The following is a 22,076-nucleotide window of genomic DNA, read 5'->3' as shown; positions in this document are numbered from 1 at the left end:
AAGGTTGCATTTTTTGAATAATCACATGTTTCCATTTAAATTCAGCTCTAGTAGGAGCGAGAAAACAACGTGAGATTGAAATATTACAAATTGAAGGCATCTACAGAAATCTTAATCCATGTTTACAATTTCTTTTGTGAATTAATTATTCTAGTTCTCAGAATCTACCTGCAGCACACAATCTTTTGTTGCAGATCAACAGCAATGTTGGCACGTTACTAAGTTTTTTCCCTTGTGTAGTTACAATGTTTCTAATAATCTATGGCTTTCTTTTGTAAGCTATTCATTAATATCACTTATTTCACTTACCCTTAAGCTTTTCACCAAACATGGTAAGAAAAACTGTAAAGTTAATTGGTCCGGCAGACTCTTTAATCATTTCTTCCAGTTCTTCATTTTTTACATTTAGGCGGCCTGCAGAATAGATTACTAACCATTAATAACAGTCTCTTGACCTCAGCAGTAGAAATCAGTTTGTAATAGTAAAACTAACCCAGAGCGGCGAATGTGTCCCTAAGGTCCTCCTTATCAATGAATCCATCCCTGTTCTGATCCATTATTGTGAAAGCCTGGCATCAAGGCAAAATCAATACAGTATTAAAAACTGGTATCTTTGATTATAACTTATGTTTCAGGTTTAACAGCAACACATATTTAATATAGTGCATCAGTGCCCTACGCCATACATCATTCCCTGTCTCACAGACCAAGCAGATGATGTACTCCTTGTTTTTACCTATGCCAGTGTTAATTATTAACTCTTTGTTGAAGGCCATAGTCTCAAGCAGTGTCTTGTTCATGGGCCACTCAGGAATACCACAACACTCTGCACCACGGTGTGATAGGACATAGATCTACATGTGCAATCCCACCCACCCCCACCATTTCAAGAGGAAAGGCAAAGGATGGGAATAAACACTCAATGGAAAAAATGCTGAAAGGTACAGATGAACAGCGAGGCCTCAGGGTTCAAATACATCATTCCCTGAAAATGTGAGTGCAGTTAGATAAAGCCATAAAAATACCAACAGCATTTTGGGTTTTATAAATAGGGGCAGAGTACAAGAGTAAAGAAGTGATACATTTAAACAAAACATTGGTTAGGCCACAGTTAGAGTACTGCTTGCAACCATGGGCAGCCCATTTTAGAAAGAACATGAAAACCATAGAGAGCATACAGCATAGATTTACCAGGATGATGCCAGGGATGGAAAACTATTATGAGGAAAGATTCGAGTTACTGGGATATTTCCACTGGAGAAGAGAAGGCAAAGGGGAGAAATAAGAATTTTTAAAAAATTAATAAGGGTTTTGATAGAGTGAATAGGGAAAGATTATTGGCTCTGGCTGGGGAGTCTTGACAAAGAATCATCAATATAAGATTGTCACTAAGAGTGAGGAAAGAGATTAGGAGAAAATTTTTAATGCAGAGGGTTGTTGGACTATGGGTTGCTTTTCTACAGGGAGTGGTTGAGACAGTCACCATTGCATCTTTTAAAGGAAAATTAAATAAATATTTGCAAGAGAGGAAGATACTGGGACATGGGTAGATAGTGGGGCCATAGGGCTAGTTTTAGATTGCTCTAGCAAAGAGCTAGCACATAAATAATGGGCTGAACGGCCTCCTTCTGTGCTGCTCAGATTTCATTGGCTCCACATGGTAAGCTCCTGGTTTCAATAATGCTGTTGCTGAATAGAAGTCAGGTATTTTTATTGAAATGTAAGAATGTAGAGGACCAGAAAGACCATTGCAGTCCATCTGGCTGGTTGCAGTGTCTAGAAAATACCATATTCCATGATACGTCTCATACCCCTCTATCACCATGTACTTATCCAACTCTTAACTAGGCTTTCCCCACAGGAACAAAAGCACACAGTAGCATTGAGCTCTTTTGCAAACTGTATGGTTGCTGGTTTATCCCTGTCTTCTGCTAGCAGTCCCTTCCATTCTCTAGTGGTAGAACAAGAAGTGGCGAGGAAACTGCTTTTAGTCCGAGCTCTGATACCATCTCACAGCCAGGCCACGAAAGGAGACCCAGAATTGCATGGAGTTGAGGGTCACAGGTGGGGGAGGGCGGGGGGGTGACTGTAAATATGAGTGCCACTAACCTATCCTGCTCTCTAATGGCCACTGGGACAGCATGGGTAGATTAACGCCCTGACCTTTAATTCCCCCCTTCCCCCACCCCTCCTGCCTGACTCCATCTGGGCACTCACCTTATAGACATGAGAGACGGTATAAATTTTTTAAATAACAATTACAAATAATAAGAAACAACAACAGTGCAAATTAAAAGTTAGGATAATAAAATCAATAATCACTAAACAAAATGTAAAAATAATTCAAAAAAGCTTGCAACGATAATTTTATAAAATTCAACATAAAATCGATAAACTTCACTGGCACCGCAGGAGACATTTCTCTGCATCAGTAATAGTTCTTTACTCTCAAAATATTGATCTTTAGTTTTGTAAAAATTAGTGCAGAGCTAACATATTATTTAGGGGCAAATTATTAGTTGTTTTTTTCTTTGCCACAGAATTCACTGAGTTGTGTGAGAAATAGAAAGATATCAGGGAAGATTTTCACTGCTTGCTATTTATAATGAAATTGTATACACCTGTATAAAGAACACGTCGCCCATTCTTCAAATAAGCAACAGAGTAAATATTCCCCATTGCCTCAAATCAAATATTACCAGTCTCCTGTTCCCAGGTTTTATTCTTTGTTTCTTCTGATTTGTATTTACTTAGTTGGAACAATATCTATGACCAAATATTGGCTGTTTCAATAGATAGAGTGCAGAAGAAATGGTAAAAGAAGTAAGTTGTAATGTGTGTAACCTCCACGGTAAGATGGTGTCTGTCTCCCCTGAAAAACCTAGGTTTGGACACCCATACAAAGAAAGTCACTGAGAAGATCTTTCTCCTCAGCCCATATAGTTATTTTGCAAATTTGATCTAGGCTCCATAATTGGACCTCAGAATTACAAGAAACTAATTTGTTAAAACTCTGCTTTTACGTCTGCACTGATATGTATCATGTGTAAGACAGTAGGATTGAAAGGGTTAACTACAGAGGTCATTAGTTTACGTTGACAAGACTGCCCTGAGACTTCAGCAAAGTAAGTCATGAGTGTTACTGATGGTTACAGGTGCAGACCTGTTGGCACTGACAGCTCTTCGCAGTGCTCTCCCACAGTGCTCAAATACACATGGATTACCCTACACAATGACCTCTGTGGAAAAACAGCTTTTCACATGTGAGATTCCTTAATTGCACAGTCTTTGGTCAAATTAATGTTCATGTGTGATTGAGCAACGAGGGTGATAGTCATATTGCAATCAGAGTGAGAATGCTAAACCTAAAAGTTACAGTTGGCTATATTGGCAGACAAACCCTGAACAAATGTATATGACATTCCTTTGTTGAGATGCTAAGCCATTTAAAATGAAAACATCTCAAGTTAAAATCATGCACCAAAGAATATCGTGCAACCGTGTTAAGCCTCTTTCCGCTAATATTGCCAACTGTAATATCTAAGCTCCAGTTCTTTAGTAGACATAAACAATGAATGTCAAATGCTACAATGGCTCCACAAATTAAACTGTATGAAATGTGATACATTTATTGTAGATCTTTCTCTTTTGGAAGAAGCAAAGCATCACTTTTTTTCCCCCAATGCTGACTCACGTTGGGGAATGGTTCCATTGATAATGCATGTCCTCGAGCACCTCAACCAAGTGACCATTCTTCATTGGAGAGTCAACAACAACACCTTGCATTTATATAGTGCCTTTAACATAGTAAAACGTCCCAAGGCGCTTCACAGGAACATTATCAAACAAAATGACACAGAGCCACATAAGGACAGGTGACCAAAAGCTTGGTAAAGAGGTAAATTTTAAGGAGCATCTTGAAGGAGGGGAGAGAGTGGTAGAGAGATGGAGAGGTTTAGGGAGGGAATTCCAGAACTTAGGGCCTCGGTAGCTAAAGGCACGGCCGCCAATGATGGAGTGATTAAAATCAGGGATTCTCAAGAGGCAAGACTTGGAGTGGCACAGAGATCTCTGAGGGCTGTAGGACTGGAGGAGGCTACAGAGATAGTGAGGGGAGAGGCCATGGTGGGAGGATGGGTGAACGCGACTTGGTGCGAGTTAGGATACAGGCCGCAGAGCTTTGGATTAGCTCAAGTTTATGGAGGGTGGAAGATAGCTGGCCAGCCAGGAGAGCAATGGAATGGTCAAATCTAGAGTTAACAAAGGCATGGATGAGGGTTTCCGCAGCAGATGAGCTGAGGCAGGGGTGGAGACAGGTGATATTATGGGGGTGAAAATAGGCGGTTTTGGTGATGGATTCACAAAAAAAATGTCACAGGTTATAGATCATGGCTGTACCCCTCTTATGCTTACCGGACATTCACACTTGTGCTTTTCAGTAGGATTCATTGTATAATGGTCAAAAGCAAGTAATCTTCTTAACAATGGACTACAAAGCCCAATTATGGCACCATTATTGCTCCCCAGTTGACATCAGCTAACTTAGTATAGACCAGGGATCAAACTTGAGACTTTTGTGGTCTCTCAAACTATTTGCTTAACATCCTATACAAGGGAATTTCGGAGAAGCTGCTTACTTTAGTGGATTCATAAAGCATCTGATGTAAAACTAAAAGCAAAATATTGTTGCTGCTGGAAATCTGAAATAAAAACTGAAAATGCTGGAAAAACACAGAAGGTCAGGCAGCATCTGTGCAGAGAGGAAGGTAGGGTTAACGTTTCAGGTCAATGAACTTTCGTCCCCCATGCTGACTAGCCTTTTTGATGTGTACATGGAATGCTATGCATGCAGCAGAGACACTTTGAAAGGATATTTCCCTGTGGACATAAACTTCAGCAAACTTACCTCCTTGAATTCCTGAATCTGTGGCTGATCAAACATAGAGAACACATTGGAGTTTGCTCCCTCTATCTTCTTCTTTGCCTTCTTGGGAGCCTAAAAAACAATGAACCATCCTGATCAGTGTGGGTTTGAAGGACAGATATTGATGTACAATATTGCATGGATAGCTATGACAGTCTTGACATGTAAGCCCTTATTGTCTTATACTGTTGAGATAGCGGATCCTATTCTATCATTCAATGTACCTTCAGCCCCTGCTTCATAAATCCAGTATACCTGCAGATCCTATTGATAATATATATTCTGAGTAAGAAGCAAGAGGGTAACTATAGAAGTCATCAAGCACAAGTAACACTGACGGTGTTATATATGTCCTATGTCATGTAGCGCTGTTTTATTGTCTTATTGACAATGGAAAATGTCACATCTAACAAGCAGACCAACAATCAAAAACATTCTGAAAAGAAAATTCAACGCCTGGATTTTCTGGTCCCCCTCCACCGTTTATTATTTTTGTCAGATCTGCAGCTGATGGGAACAAACAATTGCTTGGGAACACACTCTCTACCACATCCCTGTCTCCACCCACTTTCGAAATAGGAGGCCCAGCGAGTTAACATGTGCTTCCCCCACCGCCCCCCTCTCGGCATCCAGCAATCTAAAGTTGGTGGATGGGGGTGTCATCGTTTTTCCAGCAGAGGACCATACGGAATCATTCTCGGAGCAAGGCCATATACAGACCCATGGAGCAGCAGAAGAATTATGACTGGTCCTTTATAACATTTTTTGGTGGCTGCTGTTGTAATTACTATTCCAATTTCAGCATGGCTCTCCAATGGAGGCCAGGGAGCCCATCTCCTCTATGTAAATGAGCCCACAGGCAGAGATTCAGCTGGGGTCGAGGAGACATCTTCATGGTGGGTGGAAGTCCCACATATTCAGAGGTACTGGAAAATCCCTACTAACATCTTAATGACTTTCTAGATTTATTTTTTACAGAGCTGTTTAAATATGCCATGGAAATTCCAGTGAATGGATATAGGTTTAAATTCAATCTCCGGGTTACATAATGTTCCTAATTCCTCAGGGTTTGTGCTTGCAATCTATGACAGTGCAATCTGAACCCTTCAGTTGGATTGCTGCCTCATTATAAACTCCAGGCATCAACGTCTTTAGCTGAACTTCACACTGCTGCTTATTAAACATTATTTTGTTTGTGTGAATTACTTGTGATTTTTTTTCCTAGTGTTTATTACCAGTCTGGTGACCAATAAAATTACCGCTAGGGTCTAAAGAATGAATAAGATGGCAAATAGTTATTGCCTTTTAAAAACATTCCAGTGAGGATTTCATACAAGATGGGAACAAATCCAGACACCGCAGTGGCTGCCATAGGGCAAACAGCTTGAAGTGGTGCAACATAAATATAATACCCAACAGGGTGGCAGTTGTTTTACTTCTAATGGATCATTTCAGCTGAATGAATAAGAAACAATTTTTTTCTAATGACCTGAATAAAACCCTGAAAAAACTCACACAGTATCACTGGTTCCATTATTGTATATTTCCACCAAATCATAAGCTTTATCTAGCCATAAAGAAATCAAAATACAAAACAAATGATGTTTTTCTTTCCATGGTAATGTGTTGTTTTATAACATAAAAAGAAAAAAACTTGCATTTATCTACTACCTTTCACGATCTCTGGACACCCCAAATTGCTTCACAGTCGCTGTTGTAATGTAGGGAAATGCAGCAGCCAATTTGCATACAGCAAGGCTCCGTAAACAGAAATGAGATAAATGACCAGATGATCTGTTTGGGTGGTGATGGCTGAGGGATAATTGTCGGTTAGGATACCAGGAGAACTCCCTTGCTCTTGGAATAGTGCCATAGGAATTTTTACATCCATCTGAGCGGTTCAGATGGGACCTCAGTTTAACATCTCATCCATCTGACAGGGCAGCAGCCCTTCAGTACTGCACTGGAGTATTAGCCTAGATTATGTGCTCAAGACTCTTGCAAGGCTTGAATCCACGACCTTCTTACTCAGAGGTGAGCGTGCTGCCATTGAGCCATGGCTGACACGTGAATAGATAACAGTTATACCATCACATCGTTCCTCTTGACCCATCACATAGAAGTGAATTCAGTACTTTATCTATCTGGGAATTTACATGTAACAGAGAGTAAAATAAACAGCAACCTCATTATACTGTTATAGCCTTCTACAGAGGCAGGTCTTTATATTTTATAGCTCTCCACAAAATCTTACAGGATTTATCATCTGTTTAATAGGAGCTTATTAAATCCTTTAAGAAATGGAAAACTACATAAGTTTTACAGTTTAGTATGTAGAATCCTGTAAATCCTGTTGCAAATTCCCATAAAAACAGCATGGATTCTCACTCATATTTTCCTCCCTTTCTTTCCTGCCAATTTCTCCCTTCATTTCCTGAAAAGGCTGATTACTTGCTGAGGTACAATTCTGGAGGCACCAGGACTTTTGATTATGTAAGCTTCGACAGCGAATGCCAGCGCAAGCCTGTCCAAACACACACATACTTCCAGCAAGGATCAAGGCACCAGGACTGGGTTTCCCCTTGCTAACCTCGGGATGCTACAGCCAATTGGAGGAATGCTGCCACCATCCTAGCTTAGAGCAATTAGTTCAGAATAGACTGGGAATCAAACCTGGGTCTTTATGGCTCAATTATTAACTTAACTCCAGAGCCATCATGGAAACTTCAATCTTTTTATATTTTGGATAAAGAAACCCCCTTCCAGCCTGAACTATTAACATACTGGCATGTTCCTAGTTAACTTCCCCTCATAATCGTGCTTCTAGATAAAACATTTACTTTCAGCAAACTGCAGAATTAGAGCAGCTTGCTGGAAATGCAATATAAAAATCACCTAAAGCTGTTACTTTGTTTAACTCAATCTTTGCTCATCCCTTGCACTGTGATAGGAGGCTACATAGTGGACCTCCAGTGTAAAACAATATGGCATAAACACATATGCTTACCATTGCTGCAGCCTGTGTGGTGTGGCTTTTAGGAGGAACACAATGCTCCAGACAATGCACACTGTGCAATATATACACATGTAAAGTATAAAAATAAATGTATTCCTACTTTGGGCATTAATTCGTAATCTGCTCCTCCAAACACCACCCCTACCATTTTTGAAACTATTTGGTGTCAAGCTGGTACAATGTGTGTGTATGCACTCAAGGTTAAAGAAATGTTGTGCGTCAGAGCTGATTCTACTTTTAAGATTTTGACCTTAGTCCTTGGCTTACTCTTTGTCTTGTGCTATGAAGCTGGGCGACATGTGCACTTGCTAAATTAAAAGAGAACAATGCAAGAATGCAAAGCATTGGAATTTCTCAGAAGCTCCAAGATCCCAGGTCTGCTACTCTAAGCCTATCATCAAAATGCATCAGTGTTTTTCGTAAGAGATTTAAATGACAAAGGTCATGTTTACTGTCTCCCTGACAGTGTGACATGGAGAGTAATTAAAAGAGAAATAAAAATAGAAAATGCTGGAAATACTCAGCAAGTCAGGCAGCATCTTGTGGAGAGAGAAACAGAGTTAACGTTTCAGGTCGATGACCCTTCATCAGACCGTTCTGAAGAAGGGTCACAAACCTGAAACGTTAACTCTGTTTCTCTCTCCACAGATGCTGCCTGATCTGCTGAGTATTTCCAGCATTTTCTGTTTTTATTTCAGATTTCCAGCATCCGCAGTACAGTAAACTCTTGTTTAAACGGCACTTAATCATCCGGAATTCTTTAATAACCGGCAAAATAGATAACCGGTAATCTTGCCGAATCCATCCATTTTTCGTTTTTCCAAGTCCAAGTTTCCCGCGGTGGCTGAGTTAGTCTGTGGTTTTAATTTTTTTGTGTTAAAAATTGCCTACCTCTCTGTTATCCGGGAATTTTCATCAACCAGCACCATCCCGGTCCCGTAGGTGCCGGATACGAAAGAGTTTACTGTATTTTGCTTTTGAATTAAAAGAGAAAGTCCATTTGCTTTTAGTTAATATGAGTCTGACTCTTAAGTTGCATTCGAACAATACAAGGGGAATATCTCGTCTGTCCACTTTGTATCAGTGATATAGTAAACTTTAGCGGAACGATTTTCAGTGTTACTCGTGGAATCCAAAGATCATCCGAAAAGAATGGGTTTCTGATTTCCCTACATAAGTTGTCTGAGAAAATCTTCCTACTATGTTTAAGATATGGCCAATTAAAAATGAACAGAGAAAGCTTTCCCCATGATGATTTTGCACACTTTTTACTGTAAATTTTACCCTCTAACAGTAACCCTCAAGATGAATTTGAAGGTGAATACTGTATTCCCTCTTTCCGATGTGCATTTAACATTAGAGCTAAAGGTTAATTTATCAATTATTCCAATGTCAGCAATGGGGAATCTTGCCCACCATCAACACAGGTTGGAAAATGATGGTCAATGCGAACATTAAACTTGGTTGTTTGTGCAAAAGAAGGGGCTCATTGACCTGCCCCATGGCTGGGATCACTTGTCCCAAACACAGACTCAATATGCGAATGAATGTGGTTAATTTTTATTGGAATTATTAATGTTTGTGTGCTTGCTTTGGGAGTGTTACTAAGATCAATACTGTTAGCAGTCTGATATTAGGGGACCTGATATCCAAGGAGCCAGCAGGACAATACGACCAGTGGAATTACAGGACACACATCAGGTAATCTGTCGAGTGGCACCTTGGCAACAGCAACTTGCATTTATATAGTGCTCTTGGCATGTAGGACAAACATCTCCGAGCACTTTACAATAAGGAAGAAAAGAATATGTTGAACACTGAGCATGGGGGAAAAAATGTCGAGATCAGGATGGGAACTGAAGGCACAGTCATAGATGGTTTGGAGGAGGTTTCTGAAAGCGGAGGAGAGGTGACTAGGCAGGCAATTAGGAGAGATCGATTTAGAGGGCTGAACATTTGGCTGCCAGTGGTGGAGCAGAGAGACTGAGGGAGGAAGAGAAGTCTAGTGTCAGAGGGGCAGAAGGTGCCTGTGCAGATAGGGTGGAGTGAGCCCACAGAGTAATATGTAAACAAGAATGAGAATTTTGAAATTGGCAAACTATGGCACAGGGAATCAGTGAAGCTTGGAAAGGAGGGGGGTGATGGGAATTTGGGACTCAGTACAGGGGGAGATGCAGGTGGTGTGTTTTGGGTGAGTTGAAGCTTGTGGGGCTTTGATATAAGACGGCCAGATAGGAGGGCATTAGAGAAGTCAAGTCTTGAAGTGATGAAAGCATGGACTAGGATTTTGACAACAGAATGAGAGTGATAGGAGTGGAGGCAGGTGATGCTGTCAAGGTGGAAGAAAGCAGTTTGTGAAGGAAAAAGTTGATCCCGGGCTTGAGCAAGATGCCAAAGTTCCACACCTCGTGACTCAGCTTGAGATGGCAGCTGGGGAGGTGAAAGGTATCGAGAGACGAGATGCCGAGGGAGCCAAAGAGAAAAGGCTTCAGTTTTACTGCCATTCAGCGGAGGACATTTTGGTTAATTCCGGTCTTGATATCAAACAATCAGTTTGAGAGTGTGACAATGTAGCAAACAGAAAGTTAGAGCTGGCTGTCATCAGTGTACATGTGCAAGCTGATCCAACGCTTCTGGATAATTTGACCAAATGGTAGCATGTAGATCATGAAGGGAGGGGGCAAAGGTGCTGTACACCAGAGATGCCTTTGTGAGCAGTGGACGAGAAACCTTAGCAGAAGGAAACTCTCTGTTAACCGGCAAAATTCAGGAGTAGGTTCAGGTAAGTTTGACTTCATATTAGTGGCAGTTCCCGGATCTGTGGCTGTGTAACTGGGGTTCGTGCACTTGTTGCTAAGCAACAGGGACGCTTGGTCTGTGGCCGGAGTTCCTCCACATGTTGCTATGCAACAGGGAAGCCTGGATTTGTTGCTGTGTACGGAGCTCTCGTACCTTTTAACTATATCTCTCTGTAATCCGGACTTTTTGATAAACCGGCACCACTCTGGTCCCGTTGGTGCCGGATAATAAAGAGTTACCTGTACATGGAAACCCATCACCATACTTAAGTCTCCAAATTACCCACATTACAACAGTGACTACACTCCAAAAGTACTTAATTGGCTGTAAAGCGCTTTGAGACGTCCGGTGGTCATGAAAGGCGCTATAAATCAAAAAATCAAATCAACTTTTATTGTCATTGTTAGTGCACAAGTGCAGTACAACGAAATGTAGGCTTGCAGCTCCCGAGAGTGTACATTTAGATTAAGACATTTAAACATTCAACATACATTTGGCTTGTAATATATTAACATAAACATAACCATAATAAAGTGCATTGGCAGATGTGCAGGCTTTAGAGTTTATTTGTGGAGTTCAGTAGGATGACAGCCCTGGGAAAGAAGCTGTTCCTAAATCTGGTCGTACGGGTGCGAATGCATCTGTAGCATCTCCCAGATGGCAGGAGGGTGAACAGACTGTGGCTGGGGTGGGTAGGGTCTTTGATGATGGACCGTGACCTCTGTAAACAGCGTTTCTGGTATATGTGCTCTATGGTCGGTAGCCGGGTGCCGGTAATGCGTTGGGCAGTTTTGACTACCCGCTGCAGGGCTTTCCGGTCATAGTAGCTACAGCTGCCATACCATACTGTGATACAGTTTGTCAGGATGCTCTCTATTGTGCAGCGGTAAAAGTTAGAGAGGATCAGGGGTGACAGGTTACATCCCTTCAGCCTCCTTAGGAAATATAGGCGCTGCTGGGCCTTCTTCACCAGAGAGGAGGTGTTGAGGGACCAGGAGAGGTCTTCCGTGATGTGGACTCCGAGAAACTTAAAGCTGTCCACCCTTTCCACCACAGCCCCATTGATGTGGATGGGGGTGTGACTTCCGCCTTTAGACTTCCTGAAGTCCACAATGATTTCTTTGGTTTTCTTGATGTTAAGGGCCAGGTTGTTATCGGCGCACCACTTCACGAGATGCTGGACCTCCTCCCTGTAGGCTGACTCATCGTTGTTGGTGATCTGGCCTACTACCGTGGTATCATCCGCAAACTTGATGATGGTGTTGGAACCATGAACAGCCACACAGTCGTGGGTGAAGAGGGAGTAGAGGAGGGGGCTCAGCACACATCCCTGTGGGAGCCCCCGTGTTCAGGGTCGGGGGGGGGAGGTGTGGTTACCTAATTTGACAGACTGGGGTCTGTTTGTTAGGAATGTAAGTCTTTTCTTTCAAATCAAACTATTGAGAGATCCACATAAATTGCTATTCTAATGACCTAATACAGAGTGTACACTCTCTCCCTGTAGCAATACACACTATCTATTTAAACCCAAAGGTGGGGATGAGTTAGTAAGAACCCAGGTTTAGGAGCACCCGGTACATAGGAGTACTATTGAACTTAACTGGATAAAAACATTCAAATTACCAGCAAAGAGCACTTGCATGTCTCTTGCTGCTTATCCTGCTAAGAACAACTTAGCTGTTAAAGTGTTAGTCTGCAGGGTGACCTGGAGCCTAGTTTGAAGAATCTCCGCCTTGAATGGCAGGGCTACTTTTCTGGGTCCCGAAAGTGCTTGGGTGGTCAATCATCAAAAGTGCCCTGGAGTACTGTGACCTGTCTGCTCAGGTATCGGATTACAGGATCTGCCACAGAAAATTGACTGTTGCAATCTCCCAATTTTAAATTGTCATAAAAACCCAACTCGTTCACTAATGTCTACAAGGCTACCTTCTGCCCTAGCGACTGAGGTGTGGTAGTGTATTGGTTATGTTACTGGACTAGTAATCCAGAGAGGCTGCACTAATAATCCAGGAAATGTGATTTCAAATCCAGCCATGGCAGTTTGAGAATTTAAATTCAGTTCAAAAAAATAAATAAATCTGGAAATAAAAAACTGGTATCAGTAATTGTCTGATTGTCGTAAAAACGGAACTGGTTCACTAATGCTGTTTAAGGAAGGAAATCTACAGTCCTTACCTGATCTGGCCTATATGTGACTTTAGTCCCACACCAATGCAGTTGACTGTTAACCGCCCTCTGAAGTGGCCTAGCAAGCCATTCAGTTGTATCACCACCTTCTCGGGGAAACTCAGGAATGGGCAATAACCTTGCCATTAACACCCACATCTCAAGAATGAACGAAACTCACTGCCACCAGCACCACCCTCCACAGGGTGTGTATCACATGCTTGACATATCTTCAGCCCCGACCCCAGAAAGCATCTCCCTGTTACTCTTTATCTCCTTTTGGAAGACGGCCAGGTTGGAGTCCCCGATGTTGGTTGCTCTTCTTCTGGCCCCTGCTGCCAACCTTCTCACCCAGGTTGTTGGTTTCTTCCTGTGCTGTCATTGCCCCTTTAAGCAGCAGCAGTGGACTTTGTATTCTGCTATTGTACCAATTTAAATGCCATTTGGGGCTAAGCTCCTGCCTCTCCTGTTTATATTCTCCCGGGCATTTCTGTTGCAATGCAGGCTGGATTTAGACTGCCTGGATTTAGACTGCCTATACACCTTTCCCAATGCTAAATATTTGACCCTGCAATTTACGGTGGGGTCAGTGACCTCACAGCAGCAGAAAATACTGCCTTGCCTCACTTCTGAAGGAGCAAGGCACCCTTGGAATTTCAGGGCCATTGTATTTTACATGGTATAATGTTCCTGTCCATATAAAACAGTACACCTTCTGACTTACTCTGAACAGTACCATGGGATATTTGCTAGTTTTATAAAAGAACACAGTCTCTAATTATTACAGCTAATGCCATTCAGCTGGAGCCTTCCTACTGGGACACAGGGAGCAGCAAAGCTCCTGCAGCAACATTAACCAACAAACCGAAAATGTCAGGGTCCAGGAGGCAGATGACTGACTGGTTGCCCATACACAAGCTTTGTGCTTGGTGGTCTTGGAAAGTAAGGCCAATGGAGAAAGAGCAGGGAACTTGGGTTAAAAATATAGATCCGCCATGGCTAACAAAATGATGGAGCAGACTCTGTAAGCTGAAGGGGCTGCTCCTGTTTGAATATTCATGTGTTCCTTTTAGTCTTGAAGTTGTGACATTTTGCGGTTAAGTACAAAATGTGATGTCTTTGTACCAAGTTTCCTTAATCATTATTACAAGATCCAAGACATAGTACTCATTGGGGACTGATGACTATTCTATTACTGTAGCTTTCAGGCATTCCACTTAAGTAAATCTAATTAGTATCTCCTGAATCTCCCATAAAATTAATAGTTAATGTTCAAACCATAATTACACGTCTATTCATTAAAAAAATTTGTGCATTTTACTGTTTTAAACTTTAAACCAGTTACATAGAAATATAGAAGATAGGAGCAGGAGTAGGCCATTCGGCCCCTCGAGCCTGCTCCGCCATTCAATGCAATCATGGCTGATCATCCAAATTCAGTACCCTGTCCCTGCTTTCTATAATTATAATTCAACTTTTATTGTCATTGCACAAGTACATGAACAACGAAATGTGATCTTGCAAGCTCCCATGACTGGAAGAAGCAAAGCCGCTGCGTCGATGCGCGCCGCCATTCCATTTCCGCCATTCCTCCTGTCCGACAATCTTCAGCCCACCGCCCGGGCCTGCTCACCAGCCGCTCCTCCCATGGCTCCTTCCGTGACCTTCTCACCAACTGCCCCTCCTCAGGGCTCCTTCCGTGACCTTCTGCACCTGGTCTTCCCTGATGGTCACCCCTCCAGGTACTAACCAGGCCTGGCTCTGCTTAGCTTCCAAGCACTTTGCCAGTGACCCTGTCCCTAGTCCCAGGACATTTAGGGCCTTTAGCCTTAAGCCTTAGCCTTAAGAAATATATCCAACTCCTTCTTGAATATATTTAATGAATTGGCCTCTACTGCTTTCTGTGGTAGAGAATTCCACAGGTTCACCACTCTCTGGGTGAAGAAATTCCTCCTCATTTCTGTCCTAAATGGCTTACCCCTTATCCTTAGACTGTGACCCCTGGTTCTGGACTCCCTGACCATCGGGAACATCCTTCCTGCATCTAGTCTGTCCAGTCCTGCCAGAATTTTATAAGTTTCAATGAGATCCCCTCTCATTCTTCTAAACTCCAGCGACTATAAGCCCAATCGATCCAATCTCTCCTCATACGTCATTCCTGCCATCCCAGGCATCGGCCTGGTGAATCTTCGCTGAACTCCCTCCATGGCAAGAACATCCTTCCTCAGATAAGGTGACCAAAACTGCACACAATACTCAAGATGTGGTCTCACCAAGGCCCTGTACAACTGCAGCAAGACATCCTTGTTCCTGTACTCAAACCCTCTCGCTACGAAGGCCAACATACCATTTGCTTTTTAACGGCCTGCTGCACCTGCATGCTTACCTTCAGCGACTGGTGCACAAGGACACCCAGGTCTCGTTGCACTTCCCCTTCTCCCAATCTATTGCCATTCAGATAATAATCTGCCTTCCTGTTTTTGACACCAAAGTGGATAACCTCGCATTTATCCACGTTATATTGCATCTGCCATGCTTCTGCCGAATCACCCAACCTGTCCAAATCATCCTGGAGTTTCTCGGCAGCCTCCTCAGAGCACACACACCCACCCAGCTTTGTGTCATCTGTAAACTTGGAGATATTACATCTAGTTCCCTTGTCTAGATCATTAATATATATTGTGAATAGCTGGGGTCCAAGGACCGATCCCTGCGGTACCCCACTAGTCACTGCCTGCCACTCGGAAAAGTTTTGCAATGATAAGTCAATAGTAATCTATTATAATACAATATGCATATGATATAATACAGGTCATATAAGGGTATATTATCCAATTGCTGAGTCTCCACACACAATGCACTGCGCAGGTGCTTTCCAGGGAGGGGAAGGTAATGTCAGATGAAGTTCTCACCAAAAACAGGCAAAAGCCTCATTATAATATTTAAATGAATTTATAATGATATGCGAACCAGCACACAATTTCTCATGATTCTCTCCAATGTGGCCGTCGCAAGGAGGGCCAGTCTGTGCTGACATAGAAACATAGAAACATAGAAGATAGGAGCAGGAGTAGGCCATTCGGCCCTTCGAGCCTGCTCCGCCATTCAATGAGATCATGGCTGATCATCCAAATTCAGTACCCTGTCCCTGCCTTCTCCCCATATCCCTTGATCCCTTTAGCCTTAAGAAATATATCCAACTCTTTCTTGAATATATTTAATGAACTGGCCTCCACCGCCCTCTGTGGCAGAGAATTCCACAGCTTCACCACTCTCTGGGTGAAGAAATTCCTCCTCATTTCAGTCCTAAATGGCTTACCCCTTATTCTTAGACTATGACCCCTGGTTCTGGACTCCCCGGCCATCATAAACATCCTTCCTGCATCTAGTCTGTCCAGGCCTGACAGAATTTTATAAGTTTCGATGAGATCCCCTCTCAATCTTCTAAACTCCAGTGAGTATAAGCCCAATCGACACAATCTCTCCTCATACGTCATTCCTGCCATCCCAGGTATCAGCCTGGTGAATCTTCGCTGCACTCCTTCCATGGCAAGAACGTCCTTCCTCAGGTAAGGCGACCAAAACTGCACACAGTACTCAAGGTGCGGTCTCACCAAGGCCCTGTACAACTGTAGCAAGACATCCTTGTTCCTGTACTCGAACCCTCTTGCTACGAAGGCCAACATACCATTTGCCTTCTTAACCGCCTGCTGCACCTGCATACTTACCTTCAGCGACTGGTGCACAAGAACACCCAGGTCTCTTTGCACTTCCCCTTCTCCCAATCTATTGCCATTCAAATAATAATCTGCCTTCCTGTTTTTGCCACCAAAGTGGATAACCTCACATTTATCCACATTATAGTGCATTTGCCATGTTTCTGCCCAATCATCCAATCTGTCCAAGTCGTACTGGAGTTTCACGACATCCTCCTCACAGCTTACCCTCCCACCCAGCTTTGTGTCATCTGCAAATTTGGAGATATTACATTCAATTCCCTCGTCCAGATCATTAATATATATTGCGAACAGCTGGGGTCCTAGGACCGATACTTGCGGTACCCCACTAGTCACTACCTGCCACTCGGAAAACGACCCGTTTATTCCAACTCTTTGCTTTCTGTCCGCCAACCAGTTCTCTATCCAAGTCAATACCTTGCCCCCAATCCCATGTGCCTTAATTTTGCACACTAATCTCTTATGTGGGACCTTATCGAAAGCCTTCTGAAAGTCCAAATACACCACATCCACTGGTTCTCCCTTATCTATTTTACCAGTTACATCCTCAAAAAATTCCAGTAGATTAGTCAAGCATGATTTACCTTTTGTAAATCCATGTTGACTTTGTCCGATCCTGTCACTGCTTACCAAGTGCTCTGCTATTACATCTTTTATAATAGATTCTAGCATTTTCCCCACTACCGATGTGAAGGTAGTGGGGAAAATGCTACAGGAAGACAACATTTTAAGAGAGACCAGTGATCTTAAATTGCTGTAATCTGAGCCTGCAAATTTAGTGAGAATTTTTGCTTCAAATTATTTCAACAGCACTTTTTTTTTGCCAGGTTGTTTTGGGCCAAGAACTTTAGTGGATTTATTTTTAGCTGCTGCAATTATAATTTGTAATATGGGCACTCCAATAAGAATCCCTTTGATTCTGTGGGGTTTTTTTTGGAGAAAGATGAGGAGGAAAAGAATGATGCCAGGCATGTAATACTATACCTGAAGTGGACTGCCCAGACCCACCATCCCCATGGATCCATATCTGCAGGCAGAGGCACATATACCTTGGCATATAATCAAACTTTATCGTGCTCTAATCAGAGCGCACCTTGAATAGGGTCTCCAGTTGTAGTCGCCAAGAAACAAGAGAGACATTCAACTGCTGGAGACTGCACTAAAGAGCCATGAGGCTGCTCCTCAAAGTCAGGAGAGTGAGTTATGAGAAAATCTGGAGATACTTGGAAAGGAAGCAACTGAGAGATGATCTTAGAGATGTATAAAGTTTGAGAAAAGGTAACCTGGAATATTATTTTAAACTAAACTGCGAGAGTAGAATTAGGGGACATGGGTTCAAATGAGAGAAGGGTACTTTTAGGACAGATTTCAGGAAAATATTTTTCCCACAAAGATATGGAAAGCGTGTGGAATAAATTTACAGATAGAGTAGTGGAGGCAAAAGCTGGAATCATTTATTAAATTATGCTACAATGGCGGAGGCATTAGGATCTCTCTGGATGGATGCATCAAATGGACTAAATGGACTTCCTCGTCCATTATTATGTTGTGATCTGAGGGAAACTGTCTTCACAGTTTACACTTCACTTGAGTAGCAGTGACAGAGTTATATTGTCTCGTGGAAACTGAGCTCTATCACATGAGTGACACTGTCAATGGTTGTCAAGATCACCAAGAAAATCTTGCAATTATGAAGTGCCTTTCATGATCTCAGTATGTCTTAAAATGCTTTGCAGTCAAGCAGCAATGAGATAATGACCAGATAATCTGTTTTAGCGATGTTGGTTGAGAGATAAATATTGTCAGGACTCTGGGGAGAACCCTTCTTCAAGTAGTGCCATGGGATTGTTTACGACCACCTACGAGTCTCTGGAGTGGGACTTGAATCCACGATTTTCAGACTCAGAGGCGAGAGTGCTATCACTGAGCCAAGGCTGACACTAGGATCTCACAGGGGACATCAGCAATATTAGTCAATCTGCAGTTAACAAATGTATCAAATAGGTGACAGATATGTTATTCACCAGGGCATTTAATGTAATCCTATGGACAACCTGCAGCAGAATGGGAGGGCACTAAATTTTTTGCAGGATTCCCTGAAGTCTAGGATGTCGTTGATGGTGGCCATGTGGCCCTGCAGGTCCCTGCGCACAATTGCTCATGATCTGCAAGGACTTCTACTCCATCAAAGTGCAAGTCTTCTGTGACCATCAACAGAGGATCATGCAAGTGAATGCCTATTTGCCAATCAACAGTCATGTCACTTTAATTTAAAGCAAGTCCACAGTGACAGGATTACTTGAGCCACAAACAAGAATATAAGGTTGTCTCAAGGCTACCCTCTTGAGCACTGGTTAATGACATCTCTGAGACAGCTCTGATCAGCAACAAAGTGGAGATATAAGGAGATCCATGCAGCCGCCATCAAGGAACAGACAATAATCATCTTGCATCTTGAAGCAGTGTTTCAGATTCCTGGACAAATCTGGGGGTGTCTTTCAATACTGTGCCACCAAGGTCTCTTAAGATCATCGTTGTGCGTGCTGCACAACTTTGCCATCCAAAAATTCATAACAGTGGAGAGGGAAGATAACCTCTTGCAGCCAGGAATTGAATAAGATGAAGACAACAATCCCAAAGAGATTCCTATGGAACCAACTTTGCTGTCAGCTAGTGCCTTACCTTTGGTCCTCAGAGACAAAACCTTCACCTAAGTGCCCCAATTCTCCAATGCATGAATGGTCCTCCCTACATCTGCACCATGCAGAGGCCAAAAGCACCATCCCAACATGGCCTCTGCACTAACTAAATTGTCACCCATCCCATTCCTTTCTGCTGCATCTTCTGTCATTGGAAGGGTGGCATTACGCAAGAGACAGAAGCCTTATGTGTTTCTACACATGCCATGCCCCTGTTGCTGGGCACTCACTCAGCATGTTTACTGAGTAGCTACAAGGGTAGTGAAACCCTTACTAACTGGTCTCCTGATACGATTCCCCAACATGTTAAAGTAGAATGCAGCCCAAGGCCTCTGTAGCAGTAGTCTGAGTCTTCGAGTGATAATCTGACTGGCCTTAGGACCTCTGGCACTGGGGTGCACTACAGATCTCCCAGGAACTATCAGGTGCTTCATGGTGGATTTATGAAATGAGAAGCTGTCACGTGTGACTACACAGATGTTGGTAATGGACTCCTCCACATCTGCCACGAAACCAAGTGAGGGCAAAGAGTCCTCACCAAATCAGCTGAGGTAAGTGTCCACTAGCATTCTCCATTCTGATGTGCACAAAGGCCATCAGTTTGTGAATATTAGTGAATTCACCATATAATATTTCTACTGATTGATTATCATATTAATGCTTGTGAAATAAATATGATCTGATTGGGAATGGCACCATATCCAAGAGCCCTGGAGTTTTAACAGGTTGTGCTCGAGGGTAGTAAGACACTGGTTCAAATCCACAAGGTAACTTATTACATTTAACTATGCTACTTTGGGGAAAGTTTAAGCAGAGATCACAGAAAAGGGTGGAAAATCAGAGGGGCATTTATCCTGGGGACACACTCAAGAGATTTCCCATTCCAGGGCACCATCACAACCCTCCCCCCAATCCCAGGGCACATTCATGCACCTCCCGTCCCTGGTGATTTTCACACACCTCCTATCTTTTGGCACCATCACAGTAATAGACTAGCGCAGGCAGGGAATTAGCAACAGGCTATTTGTCCACTGTTGGTGAATAACAATACTGAAAGCAGGGAGAGCACAAGGTGAATGGATAAAATAAATAAGTTCCTTTCTTTAAAAAAAATTGACGTGAGATAAGGTGATCTGCATCACTAAAGAAATTCGTTTCCTAATTCAGTTTTACTCCAAGTAAGTTTTCCCTGTGTTTATGCTTCTTTGGGATCATCTATGAGTAGAATGGCACATTTCCATAATTAACATTTCCATAATTAACAACAGGCTCTGATGGTCACTTACAAAGTAACCTTGGGCACGCACATTGGAATTCACATGCAGATGTTGCTATAAATCTTAAACCATCTGCTCAAACAGGGGGCCACCAAAATAGATAAAGCACTTGAGCACAGACTACATGCTCCTGGCACTGATTCAAAGAAATTTAAGGCGCATTGATGTGGTTCTACTGTTACCAGCTCCTGTTTTATCCTGCAGACATTTGCATCACTGCTCGTTCCCCTATAGACTTTTAGATCACTGACAATGAAATACCTGATCCAAATAAAGTTTCTGTTGGCACTGTTACTGGATTGCAACAACAACTGTGGTGTGGGATTTGCTTTGTCTGTAAAGGACACCTCATCTTCAGAGACTGACCTTTCAAACGGCTCACTGTCATTTTGCCTTAAATTAACCATTTGATTACTGAGTAACTTTTTCAGCTTTCAAAAATATACTGATCTATTATTCATTAATGGCTTTTTAATGTGTTTTTAATGATGTATGTTATCAAAGGTGACCTGGTTGTACAGCGGGAGTGGTGTAATGAGGGGCTGACCCTTTATTATACACACAGTGAGCGACTGATCCGAAGAAGGTTACTGGGGAGGCACTGAAAGGAGGCAACATGCTTCTCTGGAGGGAGGGAGAAAGGGAACATCAGAGAAAATGTAACTCCACGCTGTGTCTAGGTATCATTAACTGTGTCCTGTCCTCTCCTGCAGCTGAGCAATGTCAAATAGGTTGGAGACTTTCAAAAGAAAAGAGAGAAGATAAGGTAAAATTGGGATAGGGAAAATAACAGTGCAATTAGACAACTGTAAAGAACTACAGGCTCGTCTGATGCTCAGTTAGTTAAGGCAATGTGAACAGTGAGTAGCTAAACCATACAGGCCAGGAAAGCTCCAATTTCATTCCACTGTCTGTGCTGAGTCAGTTAATCTCAGATCATGGTGGTGGTAGGGGCTCTGCATTTGGCCTCAGTACCCAAAGCTGGGGAGGAGAGTTCCAGTGACCAAAAGTGAAAAGTGAGAGTTTGGACCTCAGATGAATACAGAATCAGGCTCAGCTGTGCTATCCCCCATGGACAACCGATAACACTTTGTGGATACAGTATGTGAGTAATTTGAGACATGACATGTGGTAAGTGTAGCATGCTTGGGAGGAACAAGGTGACTTTGGACCTTTGGTTCCCAAAGCTCTCCATAACTGAGGTTTTCCTTGTTTCATCTCTGGGTCTGTTGTAGACTAATTGTTGAGATTCGTTGCTATGATTAGTCAACAACTCCATTATCATTGTATCATGCAACTATCAGGATGGTATAAGTCAAACTAGTTGAATCTTGCTCTTTTTGCATCTAGCAATTCCTATGTTCTTATGTCCTATGACAAATAACCCGCTGACGGTCACTGTCTGGACTGATGCTTGAAGAATGGCCACTTTGACAAGGCCCTGAAGAACACCCAAGA

At 42.6% G+C, this 22,076-nt stretch overlaps 1 protein-coding gene across 2 annotated transcripts in view; it reads right to left on the bottom strand.

Moving 5' to 3' along the window:
• The window catches only part of LOC147104327 (myosin regulatory light chain 2, ventricular/cardiac muscle isoform), a 57,344-nt gene that overhangs the window by 8,099 nt on the left and 27,169 nt on the right, over window positions 1–22,076 (bottom strand). Inside the window, exons 1-4 of one of the 2 annotated variants that reach the window (XM_085961569.1) lie at window positions 7,932–8,002; window positions 4,907–4,996; window positions 494–569; window positions 310–414 (exon numbers count right to left, since the gene is read on the bottom strand). In XM_085961569.1, the coding sequence (XP_085817695.1) occupies window positions 310–414; window positions 494–569; window positions 4,907–4,996; window positions 7,932–7,934 (274 nt within the window). In that variant the 5' untranslated portion in view covers window positions 7,935–8,002. Of the gene's footprint in view, window positions 1–309; window positions 415–493; window positions 570–4,906; window positions 4,997–7,931; window positions 8,003–22,076 lie in introns of those variants that run through there. The other variant, XM_085961570.1, reaches the window with a different exon arrangement.

The sequence above is a fragment of the Somniosus microcephalus genome, chromosome 19 (genome assembly GCF_052327205.1).
Source record: "Somniosus microcephalus isolate GS21.2 chromosome 19, FLI_Smic_1.0, whole genome shotgun sequence".
Lineage (NCBI taxonomy): Eukaryota > Metazoa > Chordata > Chondrichthyes > Squaliformes > Somniosidae > Somniosus > Somniosus microcephalus.
This window is presented reverse-complemented; position numbering and strand designations above follow the sequence as displayed.